Below are 20,782 nucleotides of genomic sequence, written 5' to 3'. Positions count from 1 at the left end.
CTCAAAATATTCCCTCCATTTTCCCAATACCTCTAACTCTCCATTTAATAACTCTCCTCTCCTATTTTTAACTGACAAATCCATTTGTTCTCTAGGCTTCCTTAACTTGTTAATCTCACTCCAAAACTTTTTCTTATTTTCAACAAAATTTGTTGATAACATCTCACCCACTCTCTCATTTGCTCTCTTTTTACATTGCTTCACCACTCTCTTAACCTTTCTCTTTTTCTCCATATACTCTTCCCTCCTTGCATCACTTCTACTTTGTAAAAACTTCTCATATGCTAACTTTTTCTCCCTTACTATTCTCTTTACATCATTCCACCAATCGCTCCTCTTCCCTCCCGCACCCACTTTCCTGTAACCACAAACTTCTGCTGAACACTCTAACACTACATTTTTAAACCTACCCCATACCTCTTCGACCCCAATTGCCTATGCTCTCATAAGCCCATCTATCCTCCAATAGCTGTTCATATCATACCCTAACTGCCTCCTCTTTTAGTTTATAAACCTTCACCCCTCTCTTCCCTGATGCTTCTATTCTCCTTGTATCCCATCTACCTTTTACTCTCAGTGTAGCTACAACTAAAAAGTGATCTGATATATCTGTGGCCCCTTTATAAACATGTACATCCTGAAGTCTACTCAAGTTTTTTATTTACCAATACATAATCCAACAAACTACTGTCATTTCGCCCTGCATCATATCGTGTATACTTATTTATCCTCTTTTTCTTAAAATATGCATTACCTATAAATAAACCCCTTTCTATACAAAGTTCAATCAAAGGGCTCCCATTATCATTTACACCTGGCACCCCAAACTTACCTACCACACCCTCTCTAAAAGTTTCTCCTACTTTAGCATTCAGGTCCCCTACCACAATTACTCACTTGGTTCAAAGGTTCCTATACATTCACTTAACATCTCCCAAAATCTCTCTCTCTCCTCTACATTCCTCTCTTCTCCAGGTGCATACACGCTTATTATGACCCACTTTTCGCATCCAACCTTTACTTTAATCCACATAATTCTTGAATTTACACATTCATATTCTCTTTTCTCCTTCCATAACTGATCCTTCAACATTACTGCTACCCCTTCCTTAGCTCTAACTCTCTCAGATACTCCAGATTTAATCCCATTTATTTCCCCCCACCGAAACTCCCCTACCCCCTTCAGCTTTGTTTCGCTTAGGGCCAGGACATCCAACTTCTTTTCATTCATAACATCAGCAATCAATCTGTTTCTTGTCATCCGCACTACATCCACGCACATTCAAGCATCCCAGTTTTATAAAGTTTTTCTTCTTCTCTTTTTTAGTAAATGTCTACAGGAGAAGGGGTTACTAGCCCATCGCTCCCGGCATTTTAGTCGCCTCATACGACACGCATGGCTTACGGAGGAAAGATTCTTTTCCACTTCCCCATGGACAATAGAAGAAATAAAGAAGAACAAAAGTTATTTAGAAAAAGGGAGAAAAACCTAGATGTATGTATATATATATATGCATGTGCGTCTCTGTGAAGTGTGACCAAAGTGTAAGTAGGAGTAGCAAGATATCCCTGTTATCTAGGGTGTTTGAGACAGAAAAAGAAACCAGCAATCCTACCATCATGCAAAACAGTTACAGGTTTCTGTTTCACAGTCATCTGGCAGGGCGGGAGTACTTCCCTGGGTGGTTGCTGTCTACCAACCTACTACCTGTGATATATATATATATATATATATATATATATATATATATATATATATATATATATATATATATATATATATATATATATATATATGCACATATTATAATTTATTTTTCCAGATATTGTTTGACGAGGATAAGAATGCAGTAGGTGTGAGCTTCGAGCAGAAAGGAAAGGTACGTACCTTAGCGTTTAACAAATAGATGGACGGTTGATGGTGCAATCGCTCATGAACACACAAATACAAATAGGGGAGTACACATACATACGCACATACGACATACAATAACAATGAATAGCGGAGGCTTGATCCTCCGTCCGTATGGGTCAAACCTGAATACATTCCTCTTCCCAAGAACTACGACCCCCTAACTGCTTTAATATTTCCCTACGAATATAATAATAATATTAATTATAATAGATATGACAACCGGTGTACTATATTCGCTGTGCATTGATTACCGTTTTACTGAAACGATTATATCACACACACACACACACACACACACACACACACACATATATATATATATATATATATATATATATAACAATCACTGTGAAAGAACAGAGAAATTCCAAGCACTTTCGTGACTACACACATTATCAAGGAACAATAAAAGTAATGCATCAATGGAAGGCATATAAAGGGTCTAGGCCATACTAGTTTTGATGTTACTTCCTTGTTTACAAAAGTTCCTGTTGATGATTTATTAAGTTTCTTATCTGAAGAACTCGTTAATTATGATTTACCATTGCCAGTTCCTACTATCATTAAACTTTGCAGTGTTGATGCAAAATTTGTATTTAATGATAAGTTTTACAATCAGAAGTTTGGTATGGCAATGGGAAATCCTCTTTCACCTGTTCTTAGTAACCTATACATGGAATTTTTTGAAATAAGGCTGCTTAACACAAGCCTCCCTAATAGAGCTAAATGGTTCAGATATGTTGATGATATTTTGTGTCTTATGCCTAAGAATTGCTCAGGGGTAGCGTGTCAGCGTGCCTCGTTGTGCTCCGTGTTTTCTCGTGTTTTCACGGTCGCTCTTACGTGCTAGAACTTTAATTTGTGCCATCAATCCTATACGATACATCCCTCTAGCGCCTGGAACCAATCTTGGGAGGAAAACATTATATACTGAGTCAAAAAAGGAGAATTAGTGTGCACTACCTAGCAGAGTTTACTGCCAGAGGGGAATCATAGGCCTAGTGTGCCGTGTGCAAAATAATAATAATAGAACTTTTCTTTGTCAGAGGAAAGAAAGTCTCCCTGATAACATTGTGTATACATAGTGTATAGTGTATACTACAGTGGCTCCCTAGTATATAGATGATAAAGGCTAAAGTGTCATTTGAAAACAGGTGAATTTGTAAATGAAGTGATAAGCCTATAGAGGCAGGTGCCAGAAGTCGCCAGAAACTTACCACACTGGTCAGCTGTTTTAATAAAATTCCTGGCCTGCTAGTGTACTCGCATATAATCTAGTGATACCAGTGAATAGCAGAATACAGTGTTGTAGTAGCAACTAACCAGTATTATAATGGTACTTAGTGGAGTGGAGTGACTTTCATTAGTTTCTTTTTTCTTGAAATACTAGACGTATACTGTGAATTTCATATAACCTGTAGTTACCAGCGGTAGCAATATACACAACGAGAAGCAAATATTACTACAGAAAAAGCGTCTTTCCTCCAAAATTTCCACCAGTCAACTACAGTGATAATATAGCATTTATTGTGGTGGAGACGGAAAAAACTAGAAAAGCTAGATACAGTGATCGATAAACAAGGGTTGAGGCTCGACTGTTCGTCATTGTAGGAGCTGCCAGCAATCACCGGTTCTTCAACATGCAAGTTATACTTTTGTATCAATCAAATCACATATTACTCGGGTAGATAATTTCCAGTAGATCCTTCATGTGTTAGCCCAGTATGTTTTAAATAAGTGACCCACTGATCAGATCAGACTGGTTCCGAACCCTTGACTGGTCGATCCCTCGACTGGTCCGAACCCTTGACTGGTCGATCCCTCGACTGGTCCGAACCCTTGACTGGTCGAACCCTCGACTGGTCCGAACCCTCGACCGGTTTCAAACGGATTCATTGGATAATAATGCAGACTGTAAACGGATGGAGTTGTAGGCGCCCTTATCAAACACAATAAATATAAATCAGGAACGTACTCCAGTAAGCTGTCCTAATATACAAGTACAGTTAGAAATAGAAATACAAATAGCTAGAGCTTCACTTTAAGGAGGTTATTAATAGAGTATTCAAGAGGTTGCTAGTAGAATTAGAGTAAATCAACCATTCAAATCATTATGAAGCCCTGTGTAGTCTGCAATCATTCAAACAAACGGGCTTCCACATGGATAAATTGTCATTTTTGTGGAAATTGGTGTCACGCCCCTTGTGCAGATATCCAAGAACTAGCTACAAGCAGTATTAATACAGGGAAGTGTTTTTGGGTATGCCCAAATGAGATAAATCTGTGGACTAAAATGACATTGGTATTAAAAGAGGATAACATCAAAGCTGCTTTCATAGACAACCTGGAAGCTTTCTACAACAGATGGGAACATAAGTCTGGGCTGAATGGTACTGCCCTTGATACTGGCCATGTAGCCAGAAACTGTAAGGCTGGAGGTGATGTCCTGGTAGTCAGTAAATGTGGGGCTGATAGTGCTGTCCTGGGAGACAGTAACTGTGAAGCTGGAGGTGCTGTCCTGGGAGACAGTAATGGTGAAGCTGGAGGTGCTGTCCTGGTAGACAGTAATGGTGAAGCTGGAGGTGCTGTCCTGGGAGACAGTAATGGTGAAGCTGGAGGTGCTGTCCTGGTAGACAGTAATGGTGAAGCTGGAGGTGCTGTCCTGGGAGACAGTAATGGTGAAGCTGGAGATTTTGTCCAGGTAGTCGGGAATTATACGCAGGAAGGAATGCATATAAATGACCTCATGGGAGACAGGAGCCATAGTGGGGAAACAAGTGTAGTCAAAGATAAGATAAAACTAATATTGCAAACTAGAAATACCACAGGAAATAGCAAACAAGAGGACTCCACTAGCAATAGTGAGAATATATTACCAAAAACAACTGGTGGGAGCTCCATTGTTGGTGCTAGGGAGGATAGGAATAAGACAGGTAAACATGCACCAACAGGGAATACAGTCACAGAAACCCAAGGCAAACGGAAACCAAGCCTGTGCACATACTATGCACTTGGTATCTGCAGACATGGGAAATCTGGAAAAACAGATGGGACGTGCAACTATGACCACCCTAGAAAATGCCGTGCCCATATGACAACAGGAAAATGCAAACTCCCTTCCTGTAAGCTTTTTCACCCTGAAATGTGTACCTCTTCAGTACAGGAAAGATTGTGTTATAACTTAAATTGCCAGGCACACCATCTAAAGGGGACAAAAAGATACAAAACATCCAGGCCATGGGAAAACCTGGGTAGCCACAGCCATTCAGGAGGGAGAGATTTTTTAGTGCCAGGAAAGAAAAAAAAACTGGCAGGAAATGGCAGAAATCGTACACCAAATCCAGTCATTCCTGGAGTGGAACCACAGTCAATGGCCTCAACTCCAAACCAACAGATACAGATACTAATGCCGGAAAAAAAAATCCCCCCCCAGTACCAACAATACCACCAGTCCGATGACATTCTTCTTTGCAAATATACAGGGTCTAAAGCAAGCAACAAACAAAATACCTTTCATCCGTGGACTGCTTGCAGAGGCAAAGGCAATGTTCGCGGCTTTCACTGAGACCCACATAAAGGATCACTTGCACAACGAAATATGGATCCCAGGTTACAACCTATACAGATGCGACAGAGTGAACAGGCAAAAGGGGGGGGGTTGGCCTGTACATTGCAGAGTCACTTGTTTGCACAGAACTGCTTAATGCCTCAAATGATGTAGTGGAAGTTTTAGCAGTAAAGATCGAGCACCAAAACCTAGTCATTGTGGTAGTCTACAAGCCTCCGGATGCAACATCCCAGCAATTCCAAGAACAACTGTTAAAAATTGACCACTGTCTGGAAAATCTTCCAGCTCCTGCACCCAACATCTTGCTCCTGGGGGATTTCAACTTAAGGCACCTAAAATGGAGGAATATAGCAAATAATATTGTTGAAGTAATAACACCAGGAGGCAGCTCTGATGAAAACTCACACTCACGCGAGCTTTTAAATCTCTGCACAAAATTCAATTTAAACCAGCAAATAATAGAGCCTACTAGACTGGATAATACACTAGATCTCATCTTCACTAACAATGATGATCTGATACGAAATGTCACCATATCAAAAACAATATACTCAGATCACAACATAATTGAGGTTCAGACATGTATGCGCGGAGCCCCAGACCGACATAATGAGATTAGTCACGAGGGAGAATTCAGCAAATTCAACTTCAATAACAAAAACATAAAGTGGGACCAAGTAAACCAAGTCCTAACCGATATAAGCTGGGAAGATATACTAAGCAACACAGACTCCAACTTATGCCTAGAACAGATTAACTCGGTGGCACTCGATGTATGCACAAGGCGTATTCCTCTAAGAAAAAGGAGGAGTAGATGTAAAATAGAAAAAGATAGGCGCTCCCTTTACAGGCGACGGAAAAGAATAACAGAGCGGCTGAAAGAGGTCAATATATCTGAAATGCGTAGGGAGACACTGGTCAGAGAAATAGCAAGCATCGAACTTAAGCTAAAGGAATCTTATAGGAGTCAGGAATCGCGGGAAGAACTAAAAGCCATAAATGAAATCGAAAGAAAGCCAAAGTATTTCTTCTCCTATGCCAAATCAAAGTCGAGAACAACGTCCAGTATTGGGCCCCTACTTAAACAAGATGGGTCCTACACAGATGACAGCAAGGAAATGAGTGAGCTACTCAAGTCCCAATATGACTCAGTTTTTAGCAAGCCGCTAACCCGACTGAGAGTCGAAGATAAAAATTAATTTTTTATGAGAGAGACACAGAATTTGGTTAACACAAGCCTATCTGATGTTATCCTGACGCCAAATGACTTCGAACAGGCGATAAATGACATGCCCATGCACTCTGCCCCAGGGCCAGACTCATGGAACTCCGTGTTCATCAATAACTACAAGAAGCCCCTATCACGAGCTTTTACCATCCTATGGAGAGGGAGCATGGACACGGGGGTCGTCCCACAGTTACTAAAAACAACAGACATAGCCCCACTCCACAAAGGGGGCAGTAAAGCAATAGCAAAGAACCACAGACCAATAGCACTAACATCCCATATCATAAAAATCTTTGAAAGGGTCCTAAGAAGCAAGATCACCACCCATCTAGAAACCCATAAATTACACAACCCAGGGCAACATGGGTTTAGAACAGGTCGCTCCTGTCTGTCTCAACTATTGGATCACTACGACATGGTCCTAGATGCACTAGAAGCAAAAAGAATGCAGATGTAATATATACAGACTTTGCAAAAGCCTTCGACAAGTGTGACCATGGCGTAATAGCGCAAAAAATGCGTGTTAAAGGAATAACAGGAAAAGTCGGTCGATGGATCTATAATTTCCTCACTAACAGAACACAGAGTAGTCGTCAACAGAGTAAAGTCCGAGGCAGCTACGGTGAAAAGCTCTGTTCCACAAGGCACAGTACTCGCTCCCATCTTGTTCCTCATCCTCATTTCTGACATAGACAAAGATGTCAGCCACAGCACCGTGTCTTCCTTTGCAGATGACACCCGAATCTGCATGACAGTGTCTTCCATTGCAGACACTGCAAGGCTCCAGGCGGACATCAACCAAATCTTTCAGTGGGCTGCAGAAAACAATATGAAGTTCAACGATGAGAAATTTCCATTACTCAGATATGGTAAACACGAGGAAATTAAATCTTCAGAGTACAAAAATTCTGGCCACAAAATAGAGCGAAACATCAACGTCAAAGACCTGGGAGTGATCATGTCGGAGGATCTCACCTTCAAGGACCATAACATTGTATCAATCGCATCTGCTAGAAAAATGACAGGATGGATAATGAGAACCTTCAAAACTAGGGAGGCCAAGCCCATGATGACACTCTTCAGTTCACTTGTTCTATCTAGGCTGGAATATTGCTGCACACTAACAGCACCTTTCAAGGCAGGTGAAATTGCTGACCTAGAAAATGTACAGAGAACCTTCAAGGCGCGCATAACAGAGATAAAACACTTAAATTACTGGGAGCGCTTGAGGTTCCTGAACCTGTATTCCCTGGAACGCAGGCGGGAGAGATGCATGATTATATACACCTGGAAAATCCTAGAGGGACTAGTACCGAACTTGCACACGAAAATCACTCACTACGAAAGCAAAAGACTTAGCAGACAATGCAACATCCCCCCAATGAGAAGCAGGGGTGTCACTAGCACGTTAAGAGACCATACACCATATCCTTGGTAAATTGAATAGCTTAGCCCATTCTATAAACTTTACTGTTGAGTTTGAGGAAAATAACTCGTTGCCTTTTCTAGATGTTTTAATTATTAAGGGTAATGAATTCAAATTTAAAATTTACAGAAAACCTACAAATAACTGTTCCTATGCACACTGTTATTCTTCACATCAAGAGTTAAACTGTCTGTTTTCTAATCAATGTTTTCGAGAGCTTTGCGTATCTGTAGTCCAGAGTTCATAAATGAGGAAATATCCAAAATTTATGAAATAGCTAATGATTTGAAATACCCAAGAAACGTAATTGATAAATCTTTTAAAATTGCTAGAAATACTTTTTACAATCCGAAAAGGGACAACCAGCCTTATTCAACTAAAAATATGTTGGTTCTCCCTTACCATGAAAACTTGGATGATATGCCTTCTCTTCTTAAGACTTTTAATATCAAAGTTGCATTTAAAAATCTTGATAGTAAAAAAACTTTTGATAAAGAATTCCCCCCAAAATGCTGACGGATGTGTCTATAAGATTCCTTGTAAAATTTGTGATAAAGTTTATTACGGTCAAACTGGTAAAAGTCTCGAACTAAGATTAAAACAACATAAATATGCCATTAGAACTGGACAAGATTCCAATGCTCTATTTATTCATGTGGTTTCTCACATTGATTTTCAAAAAGTTGACAAAGTTGTATCAAGCAAGTCCATGATCGACAGGAATATAATTGAATCTTGTTTCATAAAAAGCAGTTTTGACAATAATATGAATATTTCCGTTGGTTTAAATAAACTAAATCCATTTATAATTAATAGAATCTGGGAAGAATTTAATAATACATTGGACAAATAATAAATTTTAATTCTTAATTCTTGGGTAGAATAGTTGGGTTACATGAAGGACCTGTCTAGTTTGGCCAGCGGGCGTGCTGCAGTGTTCTCTTTCCTATGGGTCACGCATCAGGTGTGGCTTTATTGTGGGGATGTGATAGTGAGGTATGGTCTAGACAGGGCAGGATTAAGAAGTCTCTGGGCCCTAGGCTATTCAGATTGGTGGGGCCCCTTTGAGTTACGGGTAAGCGAAGCGACCCCTTCCAGCTTGGGGGTGGGGTGGGGGGGGGTCGGTGTGAGCCTGTTTAAGGTCTAATTAAATACATTCTGGCTATTTAGATTAAATTTAATAGGGAAAGTACATCAAGACAACCAAAACCATTTACCAACAGCCATTATAACTATCTTGTTAAATCATGCATTTTAAAGAGAATAAACTCAAGACAGCATAGTATTACTAGATTAGGCTATTAAAGTAGTGACATCATGTACCTATTATATTCAGCATAACCACTACAGCACTGTTATTCCCTTTATAAATCACTGACCATTATTGTTATCATTGCATCATGCATAAGACTATCAAATCATATAAACTCAAGAAAGTAAAGAATTGTTTATATTCACAGGCACTTCTTAAATAAACTTTTTTCTGGATTTCATATTGGCAAAATCATCAATTATATTCTGAAAATCAATATTTCTTGTTAGATCAGACTCAATGGTCAACAAGGCTAGGTTACACAATTTGTCTTGGCTCATTGTTGAACGGAGCTGGTTTTTCACTCTTTTCAAAACAGAAAATGAACGTTCTCCTTCACAGTTAGTAGCTGGAAGTGTTAGGTAAAGGCGATACACTATGTCAACATTAGGGAAGGTTTCTGAGATACCTGCATTTCCTAAATGTTTCAAAGCAGCTGAGGGCGCACATTTTTCAGGTGGAGCTTTAATCTGATTCATATACCCAGAAAAATGAACTATTTCTTCAACAAATGTGTCCTGAACATCTGCTGAAAGGTGTTGTTGCAACTTTAATGTAGCTTCTCTCAATTCTGCATCTGGCATAGTAGTAATTTTGAACAGAAATCCAAACTTGTCATCGAGATTCTGGTAGATTTTTCTTTTCACCAATTCTGTAATCAGTGAATCCAGAATGACGAAATATGTAGCTGTCTTACATTTCTGCCTTGGTAGCAACAAAATTTCATTGTCTGGCTCTTCAAAATTGCGTTTCCTCTTCCTTGACCGCTGATGATCAGCCCGGTAACTGTAGTCTTTCACCAGCAGTTTAGCTTTCTCTTCAAACATTTCAAAAGCTTCAACATTGCGAAGTGAGCTTACAAATTCCACTAAGCCTGCATAGAGGTTAGCACAAGTAGCCATTTCAATTTCAATTTTCTGAAGTGTCTTGTTCGTGGCATTTAACCGTTCCAGTATACAGTCCCAAAGCACACAGAGTAAGGCCAATTCAAAATCTTCCAATTTTGATGCTAAGCTGGCTGCTTCGCTTCTTGTAGTTGCTGTCTGGTCTTCATCCTCTGCTATTTGGATCAAACCAGAACGTATTTCAGCAAAGCTGTCTTTCAAAGCATGTGTTGCATCATGCTGCGCTGACCACCTTGTTGTTGATAATGATTTGATGACATCTCCATGAATGGTTGACTTGAGTATACTCCACCAATGCGTTGAAGCAGAGAAAAAATTAAAGAGTGCTTGTAAAAGTCCAAAAAATGAAACTGCAGCGACACAACACTCCGCAGCACATGACCCAACAAGATTAAGAGAATGTGCTGAGCAGGGCACATATTCAGCAAGTGGGTTGATTTGCTTGATACGGGCTTGCAATCCATTATATTTACCCGACATGCTACTTGCATTGTCGTAGCTCTGGCCACGGCAATCCATAATAGAGAGATCATGTTCAAGCAGAGTATCCAGTACTACATTCATAATTGTTTCTCCATCATTGCCTGAAAGAGGAATGAATTTTATAAAGCGCTCTACAGGCTTACCACTGGAGTCGACAAAGCGAGCAATGAATGTCAATTGATCTGTATGTGAAATATCTGGTGTATATTCTACACTTACTGCAAAGTATTTTGCAGTTTTCACAGCTGCTATGATGTTATTGAGGACCTTCTTAGTCATCAGTTCAATCAATTCATTGCATATAGTAGATGACATGTAAGATACAGTGCCTCTTCCTGCATTCCCAAGGCGTGACACATGATTTGCTAAGAATGGATCGAATTGTGCTAACAGTTCTATGATCCCTAGGAAATTGCCATTGTTTTCCGAACCAAAAACCCCATTTTCTCCACGGAAAGCAAGTCCTCTTAGAGCTAAGAATTTTACAACAGCAACAACTCTTTCTAGAACTTTTCTCCAATAAGTGCGCTCTTTTTCAGTTTCATTTTCCAAATGAGAATCCAACAAGCCTTTTTTCCGTGCAGGAAATACACTGGCTAAAATGCAGCTTCTGTGAGTGGCGCTGTTTTCATGTTCCTCGAAACGCTTGGAATTTTTCCAGTCATTGAACCCCTGTGTGAAGGTATTTTCTTTGGTAGAAAATAGTTTGCATGCTGAACAGTACACTTTTCCTGAGCTTTCAGAGTATACCATCCATGATCTTTTCACAGTTCCTGAATTTGCAAGCTTCCTATATATAAAACATAGATGACTTTAAACAACGACGACTTCCATCATCATAAATCCATGCTGATCTCCTAAAGTCAATGTTCAGAGTTTGACTGAAGTTTTCTGCAATGAAAGCATTACGTAGAGAATCTGGGATTACATTTGGCCATGAGGGAGGATCTTTTAAGACAAATCCTGTGGATGAAATGTCCGTTGAGACATTGAGAGGAGACAAAAGAAGTAGATGCTGGCTGAGAAATAATGGAGGGAGGGCTTCCTGTATGATCTGACGTATCTGCAGATTCAACTGTACTGGTAACATCAGAAACTGTTTTCGTGAGCATGTCTGTGATCTTTCTGCAGCTTCCTACATCTTTCTTTTTCTGTTCTTCTTCTTGAATTTTCTTCTTTCTTTTCTGTGACCCACTCGCATAAGAACGTCCAACATCACGTTCACGAGATGCCATAATGAGGATGTATCACTGTCTGTAATCATGCAAATACAAATTTTTCATTATCAATTATTATTAATTTTTTAATTATTAATTTTTTTTTTCTGTCAATTGGGGGGACATGGCCCTTGTAGCCCCCTTTCCTCTGGCTGCGCTTCTAAAAATTCAAAACGTTACCAGAAAGGAGTCATATACAGAACTTTTACCATAGATTAGGTTAGTGATTTGGGCTACGAATATTTTACTAATTCATCCTCCTTGATCTCCAATTTACTTAAACAGAAATCATACCGAGTCCAAGAACAATGCACAATGGTATTTATATTACCATTTTCATAACTAAACTAATCATTATGTTTTGCATGATATATGGCCCACCACCATAGATAAGGACATGAGAATTAAAGAATGCAGGGACAATTTTCAGTTTCACCCAACCAACGATTTTCTGATGTGTTTCTGGGGAAATATGTAGTAAATTAATTGATGTTCTACATCACTTCCGTCGCAACCTGAAAACTAAGCATTTGCGACGTAAGTGATGTAGAACATCGATCAATTGAGATCTGTTATTGAAATGATAAAGACTTAAAGACAGGACAAAGTGCTTTTAAAACCTACAAACGGAAGTCAATTTGCGTTTTTAGGTTTTTCTTTATAGTATTTTACCAAAAATGCGTCTTTACTGGTCCATGCGTCTTTACTGGTCAAGTAACCCTATCAGGTACCTCCCTTAACATTTAGAGGCGAAAACAAACATTTATCCATACACATCAATGTCTATCAACAACACTTCAGTTAATTTGTCACAGTACAAGTCTAGATAACGTGTAATTACTACAGAAAATTGGAGAGGAATCTCCCATACTCACCCATTAGCGGGAAAACACAGCTGTTCTGATGTAAACAAAGGCGTGTTGAGTGTTGCCATCTATGGTTAGGTTTATTTATTTTTATTTTATTTTATTTCATTATTTATTTTTGTTTTGATTAATTTTTAAAAATCAATTTTACTCTCCAAGCACTTGAACTTTTTAGGTAGGGACCCCTTTGCACTTGCACCATGTGCGCATTCGTGGATGAGCCCCTGAACCCCTTGGACCGCAGGGGCCCCAAATGCGCGGGGCTCTAGGCAAATGCCTCGTTTGACTATGCGGTAATCCGGCCCTGGGTCTAGACCCTTTATATGCCTTCCTTTGATGCATTACTTTTGTTCCAATGTGAGTAGTCACGAAAGCGCTTGGAATTTCTTTATTCTTTCACAGTGGTTGTTTTGCATATTCTGAAATCACCTGTTTACTGTGATCTTATTGCATATATATATATATATATATATATATATATATATATATATATATATATATATATATATATATATATATATGTCGTGCCAAATATGTAAAACTAGTCAATTAGCAAGAACTCGTTTAAAATTAAGTCCTTTCTAAAATTTCCTCTTATACGTTTAAATATATATTTTTTTCATTAATGTTGATGTAAAAAATTATGATTTTACACCAAAAGGAACTTAGAAAACTTACCTAACCTTATTATAACAAGAACAATTTATTTTAGCCTAACTCAACTAAATATATTTTAGGTTTGTTTACAATAATTTAATACTAAACAAACACAGTGAAATATATTTTTTTCGTTAGGTTCAGAATGATTTTGGCGAAATTATTGCATACACAAATTTTCACTTGTCCTATATGGCAAGATGAGCGTTGCTATTTAAGCCAAGATCGTAAGTTCTGCCTATTCGGCACGACATATACACACACTATATATATATATATATATATATATATATATATATATATATATATATATATATATATATATATATATATATATATATATATATATATATGATTTCTATAGGCACAACTAAATGTCACCCATCTCCATACAATCATTGTATCATGCTGAAATAAATTATTATTATTATTATTATTATTATTAGGTGCCAATCATCCATACGTTACACAATATCACTGCATCTGTGGATCAATGTATTATTGTACCATTGTATGGTGTACAGGTGAGGACAGTGAAAGCACTGAAGGAGGTGGTGTTGTCTGCTGGTGCTATTGGCAGCCCTCAACTGCTTCTGCTGTCAGGAGTGGGCCCTGCTGACCACCTCCACCAGCACGGTGTGAGTACCCTGTGTCTACTCACCTAGTTGTAATTGCAGGGGTCGATTCACAGCTCCTGGCCCCGCCTCTTCACTGTTGTGTTAGTGTGTGTTACACACAGTTTTCGCAGTTTTACTTGTGTGTGGGTTACCCACAGTTTCTTCAGCTTTACTTGTGTGTGGGTTACCCACAGTTTCTTCAGCTTTACTTATGTGTGGGTTACCCACAGTTTCTTCAGCTTTACTTGTGTGTGGGTTACCCACAGTTTCTTCAGCTTTACTTATGTGTGGGTTACCCACAGTTTCTTCAGCTTTACTTGTGTGTGGGTTACCCACAGTTTCTTCAGCTTAGGTGTGGGTTACCCACAGTTTCTTCAGCTTTACTTATGTGTGGGTTACCCACAGTTTCTTCAGCTTAGGTGTGGGTTACCCACAGTTTCTTCAGCTTTACTTGTGTGGGTTACCCACAGTTTCTTCAGCTTTACTTGTGTGTGGGTCACCCACAGATCCCTGTTGTGGCTGACGTGGCCGGGGTGGGTCAGAACCTGCAAGACCATCCTGCCGTGGGTGGCCTAGTGTGGACCGTGGGCAATAGACCCTCTTCAGTCAACTTCTTATCCTTTTTCAACCCCAAGAACATCCATGACTTTATTCACCACGCCAAAGGTAAGTAGCGGGAGAGGAGAACATGTAAACACAATAATTAGCATGTCAACATTACTATTACCCTTATCATGTAAACATAATAATTAGCATGTCAATATTACTATTACCCTTATAATGTAAACATAATAATTAGCATGTCAATATTACTATTACCCTTATCATGTAAACATAATAATTAGCATGTCAATATTACTATTACCCTTATCATGTAAACATAATAATTAGCATGTCAATATTACTATTACCCTTATAATGTAAACACAATAATTAGCATGTCAACATTACTATTACCCTTATCATGTAAACATAATAATTAGCATGTCAATATTACTATTACCCTTATAATGTAAACATAATAATTAGCATGTCAATATTACTATTACCCTTATCATGTAAACATAATAATTAGCATGTCAATATTACTATTACCCTTATCATGTAAACATAATAATTAGCATGTCAATATTACTATTACCATTATCATGTAAACACAATAATTAGCATGCAGTGATAATGGCTGTAATTACAATATTACCATTAACACCAAATGTTAGTGGTAGTATTTACCATGCAGATACTACCATTGTCATTGCTTTTGATGAATCCCTAGAAATTTTCTACTCCCAAAGCCAGGTCAACCAGGCTGTTGCTGCTGGTGGCTCGCTGACCCCACATATCCATCACAGCCTAGTTGATCTGGCACCTGGTTATTATTGATGAGTGTCAATATAAATTAAGAGGATTATGAATAACTTGACATAAATATCTAACCAAGACAGGACTGGAAGCAATAGATTCAATTTGGAAACATTTAGAAAGGGTATAGGAAAGTACTGATTTATCAGTAGAGTTATAGATGAATGGAACAACCTCTCATTGAAGAGAGAACTTTAAGCAATTTAAATATAGGTTGGACAGCTATAGAAATTGGTGTGGTTGTAGGTAATTTGGACCTATCTAGCATGGATCAATAGGTCTAGGGTAGTGCTCCACTTTTCTTACGTTCTTATGTTCTAATCCTAAATCTTAAGTAGCAAAGACTCATATTTCGTGCCAAAGAAAATGACATATACATATAAGAAAGGGCCTTTGTGGGCTCTTTAAAAGCTTTCTGACCATGACCATGATTTCCAAAATGTGTGTCAAGTTGCTGCTGCAGTCGTATTAGCAAGTTCCCTTGCTATATACCAGTTCTTATTTTCAACACTATCTCGCAATGATCAGCCAACACGTCATGAAGCTAAATGAAATAAATTATATTATATACAGTAGACTGTTATTTAGCACGAGTTTACTTGGCACGATTTGAGTATAGCACGATTGAAGAATTGTGGCACAATTTTATGTAACGAGTCGTATGATGAATTTAACACGGTTCAGTTTGCGGAAAGGAAAAAAAACTAACCTTTTCTGCTGCCTTGTTGTGGTTCATCTGGGGAGACCTCCCGCCGTCACCTGCCACCCCCCTTTCCCGACACCACCCCACCATCAAAGCATTCGTACTTCATAGGTGTCCAGTCCAACTTCTCTGCTACAAGCTTGTGATTGTGAATTGTGTTTTTATCTTTTAATTGCTATATCTTGTATCTACCAACTGACTAACTTACTGAATGACTTGACTGACTTACTGAATGACTTGACTGAATGAATTGACTGACTTACTGAATGACTTGACTGACTTACCGAATGACTTGACTGACTTACCGAATGACTTGACTGACTTACCGAATGACTTGACTGACTTACTGAATGACTTGATTGACTGAATGACAAAGTTAGACACTCCAGTACAACCATCAACTTCAGTACCAGAATCTCTACCATCCACCTCAGACCAGTAAGGCCACAGCATAACTCTCCACTCTCTTCACAATCATCCACAAACACCAGCACCCACAATTTAAGGTAAGAAATACTATTATTTTTGTTACATTTGTAGTCTTAAGCAGTAAAAACAATATAATACATCACAACAATGAACTGCAATTACATATTCACTTTTATTTTTGTAAGATGTGGAGGACTAAAGAAAGTTGTTTGTCTTTTTTGGGGCTCTCAGGAACGTAACCCTATTTTTCCCATACGTTCTTCAGTTCATCTCACACGGTTTTACCTAACACGGTGTTTTCAAGAACGTAACTACCGTGTTAAATAACGGTCTACTGTGCCATACTTTTCTTTTACATAAAGCTTAGTTTATGCCTATGTTTGTTTAAATAATTTATAATACTGAACACTAGGATGTCCTCTGTTTTTTATCATTTTTTTTTAACAGATGCTGTGCATACAAGTATCATTTACTAGGCGTCAGTTTCACTAACATTTACTTCCAGTACAGGTCTAGCTAACAAGCGATAAAATGTCACAATGAAATTTGAATTAATTTCATATACAAAACTGATGGCATCTACTGGCCTCATCTCCGTCCACTCAGTCATCTGATTCTAATCATGGCGTAGCTGTAACCTTAGTGAACTCATTCCAAATTTTAATCTATCTGAAGGCAATCTAATTAGATTCTATGATATACTATAGAATGAAAAAATAGGACTAAATTTGCCAAAAAATAGAACTCAGATTACCGAGCAACTGTAACTGAGCTTCAAAACCTCCTCTACATATAGACAGCCGTAATAATGTTTTACTGTGTGGACGGCTAATTGGAAAAATGTTTCGTTCTGTGTAGAGTTTTCAAAACTCACCTAGTTGTGGTTGCAGGGGTCGAGTCACAGCTCCCGGCCCCGCCTCTTCAATGGCCGCTACTGGGTCAATCTTCCTGCTCCATGCACTTTATCATACCTCTTCTTAAAGCTATGTATGGATCCTGCCTCCACTACATCACTTCCCAGACTATTCCACTTCCTGATAACTCTGTGACTGAAGAAATACTTCCTAATGTCCCTGTGATTCATCTGAGTCTTTCATCTTCCAACTGTGACCCCTTGTTGCTGTGTCCCATCTCTGGAACATCCTGTCTCCATCCAGCTTGTCGATTTCTCTCAGTATTGTATATGTCGTTATCATATGCCCCCTATCTCTCCTGTCTTCTAGTGTCATCAAGTCGATTTCCCTTACCCTCTCCTCGTAGGACATACCCCTTATCTCTGGGACTAGTCTTGTTGCAAACCTTTGCACTTTCTCTAGTTTCCTCACATGCTTGGCTAGGTGAGGGTTCCAAATTGGCGCTGCATACTCCAATATGGGCCTAATGTACACAGTGTACAGGGTCCTGAATGACTCCTTATTTAGATATTGGAATGCTGTTCTTATGTTTGCCAGGTGCCCATATGCTGCAGCAGTTATTTGGTTGATGTGTGCCTCATGAGATGTGCTCGGTGCAATACTCACCCCAAGATCCTTCTCCTTGAGTGAGGTTTGTAAGCTCTGGCCCCCTAGATTGTACTCCGTCTGTGGTCTTCTTTGCCCTTCTCCAATCTTCATGACTTTGCACTTGGTGGGGTTGAACTCCATGGCCCATTTTCTGGACCAGGCCAACAGCTTGTGCAGATCCCCCTGTAGTCCTGCCTGGTCCTCGTCCGATTGAATTCTCATCAACTTCACATCATCCACAAACAGGGACACTTCGGACTCTATTCCTTCCGTTATATCGTTCACAAATACTAGAAATAGCGCAGGTTCTAGGACTGATCACTGCGGCACCCCACTCGTTACAGGCGCCCACTCTGACACCTCGCCATTTACCATGACTCACTGTTGTCTTTTTGACAGGTATTCCCTGATCCATTGTAGTGCCTTCTCTGTTATCCCTGCATGGTTCTCCAGCTTTTGCACTAATCTCTTGTGTGGAACTGTGTCAAACGCCTTATTACAGTCCAAGAAAATGCAATCTATCCACCCCTTTCTCTCTTGTCTTACTTCTGTCACCCTGTCATAGAACTCCAGTAGGTTTGTGATGCAGGATTTCCTGTCCCTGAAACCGTGCTGGCTGTCGTTAATAATAGGTGCTCCACCACTCTTTTCCTGACAATTTTCTCCATGACCTTGCATACTATACACATCAACGACACTGGTCTGTAGTTTAATGATTCGTGTCCGTCTCCTTTTTCTAAAAAATGGGACTACATTTGCTGTCTTCCATACTTCCGGTAGTCGTCTTGTTTCGATAGATGTCTTGAAGATAGTTGTTAGTGGCTCCTTCTCTCAAAGCCCATGGAGAGATGTTATCCGGCCCCATCGCCTTTGAGGTATATAGCACACTTAGCAGCCTCTTGACTTCTTCCTTGGTTGTATGTATTGTGTCCAACACTTGATGGTGTACCCCACCTCTCCATCTTTCTGGAGGCCCTTCTGTCTCCTCTGTGAACACTTCTTTGAATCTCATGTTGAGCTCCTCACATACTTCATGGTCATATTTTGTGACATCCCCTCCTTCCTTCCTCAGCCTGATTACCTTGTCCTTGACTGTTGTTTTCCTCCTGAATTGGCTGTACAACTTTGGGTCAGATTTGTCTTTCGCTGCTGTGTCATTCTCGTATTGTCTTTGGCATCTCTTCTTACCTGTGCATATTCATTTCTGGCTCTATGACTGGTCTCCTTATTCTCCTGGGTCCTTTGCCTTTTATACTTCTTCCATTCCCTAGCACACTTGGTTTTGGCCTCCCTGCACCTTTGGGTGAACCACGGGATCATCCTGGCTTTCTCGTTATTCCTGTTACCGTTGGGTACAAACCTCCGCTCAGCTTCCTTGCATATTGTTGCCACATATTCCATCATCTCATTTACTGACTTCCCTGCCAGTTCTCTGTCCCACTGAACCCTGTTCAGGAACTTCTTCATGCCTGCATAGTCCCTTTTCTTGTAGTTTGGCTTCCCCCTCCACCTGTAACTATGTATTCAAAACTCAGAACCACACAATCACTAGCCCCAAGGGGTCTTTCCACTGTGATGTCCTCAATATTTGCACTATTCAAGATGAATACTAGGTCCAGCCTTGCTGGCTCATCCTCTCTTCTCTCTCTGGCAGTGTCTGTTACGTGTTGGTACATGAGGTTTTCCAGTACCACCTCCATCATCTTAGCCCTTCACGTTTCTTTGTTCCCATATGGCTCCTTGTGGTTGAGGTCACCCATGATCAGTAGCTCTGCCGTGCTCGCATGAGCCCTTCTTGCCACTTCTGCCAGTGCGTTAGCCATCGCTCTATTACTCTCATCATACTCTTGCCTTGGCCTCCTGCTGTTCTGTGGTGGATTATACATCACTGCAATTACCACCTTGGGACCTCCAGACTTAAGTATTCTCCTCTGTCTCCTCTTTGCAGCTCATCAAAATCCCATCGGTTTTTGATCAGCAGTGCCACTCCTACACCTCTTCTGTTCTCTCTCTCTTTCCTAAGGATCTGATATCCAGTTGGAGAGATGGCATCTGTTATCCCTGTGAGCCTGGTTTCTGTGAGGGCTATGATGTCCGGTGATGCCTCTTTGACTCTCTCGTGTCACTCCCACTTATTCGTTATTCCATCAGCATGGTGTACCATATCTTCAGTTTCCTCTCCAACACTGTTTTGGGGGTCTGAGGGTGGGGGGCCTGGCAGTGTGCTGCAGAATTTTACAGCGTAGTGTGGGGTGGGGGCTGTGAGTGTGGTTTATGGTCTGTGTTGGGATAGCGTGTTTGGTTGTGGGGTTCTGGGGGATGGCTGTGTGTGCTTGCTCTTGTTGCTCTGCCCTGCTCTCGTTGTCCTCTGCAGATTCTGTCCTTGTCTTTCATCCTAGCCCCTTTCACTTTTGTGTCCTCTCCCTCAGTTGCTGTCATTGTTTTTGTTCTGTCTCGGTCTAGGAACACCCTTTCGTATGCTGACAATTCCTTCAACTGTGGTTTCTCTTGCAGGATCCTGTTTCGCACTGTTTCTTTTCTGAAAATCAGCTTGATCGGCAGTTTTCTCTCCTTTAAGTATTCCCCTATTCT

At 39.9% G+C, this 20,782-nt stretch overlaps 1 protein-coding gene across 1 annotated transcript in view; it reads left to right on the top strand.

Annotated features, from left to right (window-relative positions):
* The window catches only part of LOC128706086 (glucose dehydrogenase [FAD, quinone]), a 71,536-nt gene that overhangs the window by 47,465 nt on the left and 3,289 nt on the right, over positions 1-20,782 (top strand). The window contains exons 7-9 of the mRNA XM_070092826.1: positions 1,824-1,880; positions 14,102-14,215; positions 14,701-14,860. Coding sequence (XP_069948927.1) covers positions 1,824-1,880; positions 14,102-14,215; positions 14,701-14,860 — 331 coding nt within the window. The remainder of the gene's footprint in view (positions 1-1,823; positions 1,881-14,101; positions 14,216-14,700; positions 14,861-20,782) is intronic.

This window comes from Cherax quadricarinatus, chromosome 41, assembly GCF_038502225.1.
Source record: "Cherax quadricarinatus isolate ZL_2023a chromosome 41, ASM3850222v1, whole genome shotgun sequence".
Taxonomy (NCBI): Eukaryota; Metazoa; Arthropoda; class Malacostraca; order Decapoda; family Parastacidae; genus Cherax; species Cherax quadricarinatus.
This window is presented reverse-complemented; position numbering and strand designations above follow the sequence as displayed.